Genomic DNA, 9,610 nt, shown 5'->3' with positions numbered 1-9,610 from the left:
ATCAATTTAGTGGGAAACCTGTAAAACATCTGATTGCATCCTGTGGAAGTTGGGGGACCCTGGTGGCTCAGTCGGTTAAGTGTCCCACTCTTAGGGAGAGAAACTAGACTCCCGCTGAGCCCAGAGCCCCCCAGTGAGCGTGGAGTCCGCTTGTGACTTTCCCTCCCTCTGCCCCTCTTAAAAACAACAGTACTCGGTGAAGCCTTCATTTAAGAATGCGTTTGCTGAGTCACAGAATAAAATCCCTTTATGAGGTTCTCAACATGAATCCCATTTTTAAAAAGCTTTTATTTATACTTCAAATCTTAAGCCCAAGATACATTAACTTCACAGGAAATCCGCTCTGAGAAACCTCTTTCTAGGCCAAACACCTGCTTCCCCTCAGACTCCCCAAAACACAGCACATACACGTCATTCTCTGTTCACAATCACCGCCTTCCTGCCAGTGCGCCGCTCACACCCAGATCGGTTCCATGTTCCTAGTTATGCCCTGATTTGACTAACCGCCAGGTATTTTTCGGGGTAAACTGTCAAATTATTTGGTTCCTTTTTGAAGAGAAAATCCAAAGACTCCTTCCAACTGTTCTCCGTCTGGGGCCTCGGTTTATGGGCATGAACAGTTCGCACAGACGCAGCGCGGCTCCATCTGGCGTCTCGGAGGAGAGAACCTGCAAGACCAAAGGAGAGTCGCGTGACGGGCCAGTCAAGTGCGGGCCTCAAAACTGAAAGCCTGATCTAGAGAAGGAAAGGCAATCGTCGCAGCACTCGTTCTAACCGAACGTCGGGCACAGACCGCTTCCGAGCAGGCTGCCCTCCCCAGCTGAGGCGCCAAGGGAGCAGGGCCCGGGGAGGGGAGAAACACCAAGAAGCACTGGAGACCGTCTCATTCAACCCTTTTCTGGAGGTAAAACTTTTCAAGTCAAACCTGAAGGTCTACAGGAGTCCCACAGAGCAGTCAAATCTCTGTATCAACGATAATGCAAGCAGCTGACTTCCAGACTCCCTACCACGTCCTTTTACTGTTTTACTTACAGGCTGTAAACTGCTGGGGCCAGTCTTCAGGCTTATTAAATCTCACCCCAAATCTAGCTTCCTTGGTGACTGAACAATTATGTGACCTTAAATACAAAAAGCCCATACATACCTCCCAATTTCAACAACAAAGGCCATCTGCCCACTCCAAGCCTGGCATTTAAATGGGAACAAAGCCAGACAACCACCCTGCCCAGTACTTTTTGGTCACACGCCAGCCCACTCAGCCCTGGGCCATGCCAGGAGCAGCGCCATGCCTACTACGCTGTCCAGAAAGGATCCGAGATACCCCTAGGAGAGCTCCCTGGTAGTGTGAACGAAGCACCTGGAAATCAAATAGCTCTGCTGGCGCCACGGCAGCCCTTCTTTCCCGAATGTCACAATGTGGTGCCGAGAGAGGTCCCAGTCCTGCCACAGCTGGCAGACATCCGACATTCCCGTCAGTTTCAAAGAGCGCATTCATTTCCTTCAAATATGGGACAAGCACTCTTTGATTCCACAGTAAGAACATGACCCGAAACTGGGCTACTTGCCCGTGTCTGCCCCCTCTCAGAGCTTGTGCCCTGAGGATGACCACTGATCAAGGGCCCAGAGTGTGACAGGGCAGCCACACTACTGGTTTTCAAGTTGCAGAGTGATGACGCATGTCACCAGGGTCTCGGTGAGGTTAACAATTCCCTCTGGAGTCCATTCAGGCTGATTCCCGATGAAGCCTGAACCTTTAAGAGCAAAGAGCCAAACCCCGATGCCTCAGAGTAGACGGTTTCCCCTCAGCCGAGATGTTCGGACAGGGATAACTAACCATCACAGGCTTGTGGGGCTTCCTAGGGACACGGAAGATGAAAACAGAGACGACAAGCAACTAGGGAGGGGTCCTCTCACTTACCTCAGGCAGAGAAGCTGCGTTCTGTTTCACACACTGCAGACATCCAGCCAAAGAAACTAACCCATGTTAAAATCTCCCTGCCCCCAACACAATCCTAAACCCGGGGCAGGAGCGGCAAACAAACCTCCCACCCAAGTCTATTTGAAAGGGGTCTACTTACACACAAGTCTCCGCTTCGGGCCCAGGGAAGTGGACTCGGCCACCAGCTGCCTCCGCAGGATCCTTTCCAGCCTTGGAAACCAAGGCTGGGACTGTACCTGGCAAGGAGAAATTGCAAAAGAAAAATCAAGATATACACAGGTTAATTCTCAAGCCGCTCACTTTCAAATCTGGCCTAAATTTCCCTTAAAGTGAACTTGGGAACTGAGTTTCAGACGTCCATATTCCACAGAAAGGCCTTTCTTTGCCTTCAGACAGGGATAACTTCAGATCATCATGGACTCAGCTCCAGCCAATCCACCAGCCCCCAGGGCTGACGCTTCTAGCACACGCAGGCCACTTTGTCCTTACAAAATTCTGCTTTACTTCCCTCATAAGAATTCTCAATCTTGTCTACTTTATTAAAAGAACTTTCCTTCCAAGGTAAAAACTGCTGATACCCAGTGCCTAGATGTACCCAGCATCTCGGACCTGACTGACACTTCCTGCCCTTTTAAAGACAAAGTCCCCCACACGAAGTGCCTGATGGCAGAGTATGTATGGAGTATTTTTCCAGTGTCAATAAAATGTGCGGTTACCGGGGCGCCTGGTGGCTCACTGGGTTAAGCCTTCAGCTCAGGTCATGGTCTCAGCGTCCTGGGATGGAGCCCCACATCCGGCTCTGCTCAGCGGGGGGCCTGCTTCCCCCCCCTCTCTCTGCCTACTTGTGATCTCTGTCAAATAAGTAAAAATCTTTTTTAAAAAGTGCAGTTACTTCTTTGGGACATCCCTTTGAAGGCCAGCTGTACAAAGGAACCTTCTGCCAGGAGGCACCGCCACACAAGGTCATTTTCTCCTTCATTCTCCTCTGCGTAAACATGATCCACAGAGCTAGATCAGTTTTTTTTAAGTAAAGGATTATAGATCTGCCCCAAGAGCTACTTATAAATAGCCAGTGCTGTAATCTTGCTGTAATAAAAATTCCCCGAGCTAAAAGTGGATCAGATCATCTAATTGTTCCTGTAGGACTGCTCTTGGGGCAGCCACACAATACTTGGGCCTCACTCCAGGGTCATTCTCAACCATGGCTGGAGAGGTACTTCTCCAGCCTTAGATGTATAGCCAGATCTGGAAAACAATAACCCTATTTTACAAAGAAATAAGGCTCCGGTGGGGTTATTTGGTAACAGGCTGGGACTGGAGCCCAGAGCTCTCAAGTCCATCTAATACAAAGCTTCGGCCTCAGCTCTGACTTTCTGGGTGGCTAGTTCTCTGTGGTGGGGGCTGTCATGCATTGCAGGATACTCAGCAGCACCCATCAGTGCACTCCACCCTCGTGAAGAACGCCTGGGCTACTCGTAACTCAATTATTTCTCAATCAAACTAAAATATCCAACAGCACTCCCACAAAATGTTTATGGTTCTTTAAAAAACAAGAAACAGCTGTAGAACTCTAAGCCTGTTTGTTCACTCACTAGCAAAGGAGAAAGTATCCAGTCCACTTAAGATTGTTGTAACAGGGGCACCTGGGTGGCTCAGTGGGTTAAGCTGCTGCCTTCGGCTCAGGTCATGATCTCAGGGTCCTGGGATCAAGTCCCGCATCGGGCTCTCTGCTCAGAAGGGGGCCTGCTTCCCTTCCTCTCTCTCTGCCTACTGTGATCTCTCTCTGTCAAATAAAATCTTAAAAAAAAAAAAAAAAAAAGATTGTTGTAACAGGGGCACGTGGGTGGCTCAGTGGGTTGGGCCCCTGCCTTCCACTCAGGTCATAATCCTGAGGTCCTGGCCCTCATTGGGCTCCCTGCTCAGCATGGAGCCTGTTTCCCCCCTTCTCTCTCCATCTGCCTCTCTGCCTACTTGTGATCTCTATCAAATAAATAAATAAAATCTTAAAACAACAAAAAAAGATTGTTGTATCAAATATTGTCTGGGAGACTGCTTGGCAAGGACGCTAGCAGAGTTCCACACTCCTTCCCTTATCTGGGTAGGAACAATTCTGGGAGGCTCACATCCTCGAAATCTAACAGACACTAAAGGCGCCCTAATCTCTGCAATTCCGCCAAAGAGCTTATTTTTTAAAAACAGAAAGAAATAAAAGAAAAAAAAGAAAAAGAAAACCTCCCCATTTATAGAATTTTCATGAAAAAAATCCTTACACTCAACAGCTTAAGATGGTTTTCACGTGACTTTTCTCAAAGTTTACAGTCAACATTTTAATCTCTAAGAGAAATGTGGGTAACATACTTCACTCTAACAGAAATGACGTCCAGGTGTTATTCTCAAGATCGGTATTTTAAAAAGCTGAGCTCTGGGGACACCTGGGTGGCTCAGTCGTTAAGTGTCTACCCTGGGCTTAGGTCAGGATCCCAGGGACTTGGGATGGAGCCCGGCATGGGGCTCCCTGCTCCATGGGAAGCCTGCTTCTCCCTCTTCCACTCCCCCTGCGTGTGTTCCCTCTCTCCCTGCGTTTCTGCCAAATAAATAAAATTTCAAAAAAAAAAAAAAAAAAAAAAAAAAAGAAAAAGAAAGAAATTGAAGTACCCAAACTTGTTAAAACAAAAACAAAAAGCTGAGCCTCGAGGCGTCAGAACTCCTCACAAAAGACGTCCTTTCAGACAAGGGTTAACTTGAAATCATCCACAAATACTCTGAGCCCCGGCCTGCCAGAAGCCTTGCCCTGACTCGGTCTCCCCTCCTCCACCCCGGGGGCAGGGACTCTCCCGATTCCACACAGCGACACCTAGTGGCCGCAAATCACCCCGGCCCAGACCCCGCTCATCACCCGAACGAGACTCCTGCGTCCACGTGCTCCCAAAACCGAACTGAACAGCAGAAGAAAGGGCGAGGCAGCCCTTCCCCCCCCCCCCCGCCGGGACTTGCTCGCGTGCGGTGACCGCGCAGGTCCTGCCGGGCCCCGTCCTTACCCACGTCAGGGATCCATCTGGTACTTTTAAGCTTCAGCCTGCAGGTCTGGCGCTCACGGTCTCCGCAGACGCCCAAGAAAAGCCTGTGGGGGAAAGAAAAGAAAAAAAAAATGAACTTGGAACGGGGGGGTGGGGGGCTGCAGAGTCGTGGCTTTCCAAACCCGACAGTCCCACCCACGGCTGTCTGCAGGGTTAAGCAGAAGCACGGGTCAGGGCGTCCTCCGGGCGCTCCACGAGGGGCCTGACTTGGCCGCTAACCCTGGACGTGAATTAAGGGCCGGCCTCGGAGACCCGCGGGGCACACGGTGGTGGCTGTGCGACGCCCGGGGCTGCACAGGCCGGAAGCAGCTCTCCCCGAACCAGAAGGGGCGCTCCGGCTCCAGAGGAGGGCCTCAGCGCTCTCCCGTCTACACGCGCGGCTCGGGAAGCGTCTTCCGACCCAGGACTCGACCCAAGCCTCCCAGCCGTCTTAGGAAGGAGACCGGCTACCGTCCCCATTCCGCCTCTGAGGACGGGTAGTCGAATGAACTAGCGCCGGCTCAACGAAGACCTCGTTTTCCTACCTCCACCGACTTACCCCGGCCAAAGGCCCGAGACTGCTCGTCCCGTTCTTTCCAGAGAGAAGCCGCCATGTCTCCCGGCCACGCGGCCTGCCTCAGAGAAGAAGGCGGAGCCGCGCCTGCGTAAAGGTCTTTTCAGACATCTCGCGAGGGTTCTCGCGATGTTGAGAAACCGTTCATGGGAAGTGTAGTCCAAGCAACAGCCGCTGGGAGGCGGTCGCATCCTCAGCGCCACTGTGGGGCTGGGGGTAAGACGGTTTCCGCCACCAGGGACAGTAGAGAGCGCGGGGTGGGAGCCCTGATCTCGGAAGAAAAGGACGACAAGGCGGTGGCTTCAGCTACCGTCATTTATCTGCTGGGTCCACAGATTGTCCCTGGCCCAGACTGGGGTGGCGCAGGAAGTTCAAGGGGACCTCGAGTGGGGAGGTTGCCACATTTGCTTATGTCTGCCTACCTTAATTTGTAACTTCTTCAAGGTGGGAGTCAGGAGACGTCTGTGTCTCTCTTTTTTTTTTTAACTTTTTTTTTTTTTTTAAGATTTTTATTTATTTGACAGAGAGAGATCACAAGTAGGCAGAGAGGCAGGCAGAGAGAGAGGAGGAAGCAGGCTCCCTGCTGAGCAGAGAGCCCGATGCGGGACTCGATCCCAGGACCCTGAGATCATGACCTGAGCCGAAGGCAGCGGTTTAACCCACTGAGCCACCCAGGCGCCCTCTGTGTCTCTTTTTAAGGATGGATTGGTGGAGGGGCACCCGGGTGGCTCAGTGGGTTAAAGCCTCTGACTTCGGCTCAGGTCATGATCTCAGGATCCTGGTATCGAGCCCCACATCCGGCTCTGCTTGGCGGGGAGCCTGCTTTCCCCCCTCTCTCTGCCTGCCTCTCTGCCTACTTATGATCTCTGTCAAATAAATAAAATCTTAAAAAAAAAAGATTGATGGATGGATGTATGGATTGATTGGTTGATTGATTGATTTGAGAGAGAGCACACAAAGCAGGAGGAGGGAATCTCAAGCAGACTACATCGCAGAGCCTGCCCCAGGGCTCCATCCCACTGCCCTGAGATCATGACCCCAGAGGAAACCAAGAGGCCCTCACTTTACCACCTGAGCCACCCAGGAGCCCCAGGAAAGATCTCCTTTAATTATTTTAGTTTTCTCACTAATGTCGTCACCTCACGTGGTTGGTATTCGGGTGCCTCTCTCACGACACTCCCAACAGACACGCGTGGGCTCACCTCTCAGTAACTTCTAGCTTGTAAAATTGACCCTGAAGCTTCTCTAGCTTACCCTTGAAGACACTGTTTTGTATAATACCAAAAGGGGAATGGGTTCTTTCCATGTACACTTAAGTTCCTTTCACTTCAGACTTGGAGAGGGAGGTTTTTGTTTTTTTAAGATTTTATTTATTTATTTGAGAGAGGGAGAGCACCAAGGGAGAGGGAGAAGCAAGGTCCCCACTGAACGGGGAGCCTGATCCCAGTACCCTGGGATCATGACCTGAGCCAAATGCAGACACTTAGCCGACTGAGCCACCCAGGCACCCCTGGAGAGGGAGTTTTTCTGTTTGTTTTTAAGACTTTATTCATTTGATGGGGCGCCTGGGTGGCTCAGTGGGTTAAGCCGCTGCCTTCGGCTCAGGTCATGATCTCAGGGTCCTGGGATCGAGTCCCGCATCGGGCTCTCTGCTCAGCAGGGGCCTGCTTCCTTCCCTTCCCCTCTCTCTGCCTGCCTCTCTACCTACTGTGATCTCTTTCTGTCAAATAAATAAAATCTTTAAAAAAAAAAAGACTTTATTCATTTGAGAGAGGGAGCGAGAGCACAAGCACACAGGGAGACGGAGAGAGAGAAGCAGACTCCCCACTGAGCAGGGAGCCCGATGGGGGACTCGATCCCACGACCCCGGGATCATGACCTGACCGGGCACCCCTGAAGAGGGAGTTTTAAGGGTGGAAGTTCCCAAACTGGCTGGTATGCAGGCCAGCGGCCTGCTGTAGGAGAAAACAGCGAGAATGGATACCTCTTAGCGCTTACTATGTGTATGTGCCATTCACTCCTGGAGCGCTGGACCTGCACTGATTTGTTTAATGTGCACCACTGCCCTGTGAAGGGCACCACCACTACCCCCACCCCACAGAGGAGGGAATGCAAGCGTAGAGTGATGAGGTAACTTTCCCAAATTCACACACAACCGGCCATTGCTGGAGTCGGGGTTTGAGCCCAGCCTGTAAAGTCCAAGCTTTCACCACTAAGTTGGACTGCACCGTGTATGTGTCTACACCCTTATTACAGAGCTTCTGGTTGTGGGCGAGAAGAGCTAAGAGGGGTTTTGTGCATTTGCAGGGGTGATCAGGGGTGAAATTACTAGCCGGAATGATGGGCACCTGTCCTGTGATTTTGGCAGCGGCCAAGAGGCTAGAGCAAAATGCAGTGAGAAGGCTTGGGCCTGCACACCTGTTGGGCACACTGCCTGGGCAGGCCAGAAATCCATGGGAAAGACGGGCATCTGGGTAGCTCAGGCGGCTAAGCATCTGCCTTCGGCTCAGATCGTGATCACAGGGTCCTGGGATGGAGGCTCAGATTGGGCTCCTTGCTTGGTGAGGAGTCTGCTTCTCCCTCTGCCCCTCTGCTCCTGCTCCTTTGCTTTCTCTCTCTTCTTCCCTCAAATAAATAAATAATCTTAAAAAGAAATCAGTGGGAAAGACAACAAAAAAATGCATCAGATGTCTGAATGAGTAGGCAGGGTTTCAGAGCTGTCGACACCAAAGCGTTAAATGTTGTGATTTTTTTTTTTTTTTTAAAGTAGGATCCACACCCAGTGTGGGGCTTAAACCGACCACCCTGAGATTAAGTGTGGCGTGCTCCACTAAGCCAGCCAGACACCCCGAGGTCTGGGATGCTTGAGTTTTCTGTGCGGTAGAATTACTATGCAGCCGTTGTTCACGGCTAGTGTGGATCTGTATTTATTGATAAGGACAGAGTCACACAGTCGAGTGGTCAGTGACAGAAGTCCAACACGGGCTGATCAGGGCCCATGTCCTCTGTGCAGGTCAAGGACCTTGGCTCCCAGCACAGATGGGAAATCTAGTCAGTTGGTCTCCTGTGTTCTGGTGGTTGGCTCATCGGGTTCCATTCACTGATGGGATTTCAGATATGGTATCTGAAACCCACATTAATAGGAAACTGAGTCTCTAGAATCTGAGGTTAATTTCTGAACTGGGAAAAGGCAGCCCTGCTGTCATTAACAAGAACAGGAAGGTGGGTTGGTGTATCCCAAGTGGCTGGCTGCTTAGTTGGGAGCAGCTGACCGGTAATTCACGGGAGGCCCACAGCTGTTCCTCCTCCATCTCACAACAGAACAAAGCTACTGATGGGCTTTGCGCTTCATTGGAGGCAAGCTCCTCCCCAGCCCTGAGGGCCGATCTTGCTGAGTCGCCACCAGACCAGACCCTTATGATAAATCTATTTCTTCTGCCGGGAATTCAGAAAAGGATTTGTGATGCAGTTATGCCAAGTTTGGGAACATTTTCTTGTTTTTATTTTTTTATTTTTTTTTTTTAAAGATTTTATTTATTCATTTGACACAGAGAGATCTCAAGTAAGCAGAGAGGCAGGCAGAGAGAGAGGAAGGGAAGCAGGCTCCCTGCTGAGCAGAGAGCCCGACGCGGGACTCGATCCCAGGACCCTGAGATCATGACCTGAGCCGAAGGCAGCGGCTTAACCCACTGAGCCACTCAGGCGCCCCATTTTCTTGTTTTTAAAAACAACAGCCTCCTTTCTGGCTTCGGGATGCTGTGAAGATAGGCTGCTTAAGGCTGTGGCAGCCTTCTTGCGTCCCTGAGGCTTCTTCCAAAGCCAGAATCCAAGGTCTGGCGTGGCAGGGTAGAAACAAAGGACAGAGTCTTCATGATGAACTGCCGAAACCCCAGCCCTGGAGCCCCGTACCTTCAGACCTTTTGTTTGAACTCACAGACACATTTTTTTTTTCATCTTAATATTTCTGAATGTGAGAAGCATTTTGCAAGCAATGGCATGTTTCAGTGAAACACAGAATGAGAGTTTTTAACATTTATTTAT

The 9,610-nt window shown here is 50.8% G+C and overlaps 1 protein-coding gene across 1 annotated transcript; it reads right to left on the bottom strand.

Annotated features, from left to right (window-relative positions):
• Positions 1 to 271: 271 nt before the first annotated feature.
• On the bottom strand, positions 272 to 6,046 carry LOC309850815 (uncharacterized protein). Its single transcript, XM_082705287.1, has 4 exons — positions 5,555 to 6,046; positions 4,978 to 5,060; positions 2,079 to 2,175; positions 272 to 668 (listed from the first exon to the last, which is right to left on the bottom strand). Exons 1-4 carry the CDS (start codon positions 5,758 to 5,760, stop codon positions 605 to 607), a joined length of 450 nt encoding a protein of 149 aa, XP_082561413.1. The 5' UTR covers positions 5,761 to 6,046; the 3' UTR covers positions 272 to 604.
• Between the last annotated feature and the right edge of the window lie 3,564 nt (positions 6,047 to 9,610).

This window comes from Mustela nivalis (assembly GCF_964662115.1).
Source record: "Mustela nivalis genome assembly, chromosome: 17".
Taxonomy (NCBI): Eukaryota; Metazoa; Chordata; class Mammalia; order Carnivora; family Mustelidae; genus Mustela; species Mustela nivalis.
Note: the sequence above shows the minus strand (reverse complement) of the source record. Positions and strands in the feature narration are given on the sequence as shown.

Excerpts from the sequence above, each read along its gene's own strand:
- LOC309850815 (XM_082705287.1), bottom strand. The coding sequence starts at position 5,760 with ATGCGACCGCCTCCCAGCGGCTGTTGCTTGGACTACACTTCCCATGAA. Across the intron at positions 5,061-5,554 it reads GTCTCGGGCCTTTGGCCGGG|GCTTTTCTTGGGCGTCTGCG; the intron begins GTAAGTCGGTGG and ends TTTCCCCCACAG. Across the intron at positions 669-2,078 it reads CCCGAAGCGGAGACTTGTGT|GTTCTCTCCTCCGAGACGCC; the intron begins GTAAGTAGACCC and ends TTGGTCTTGCAG.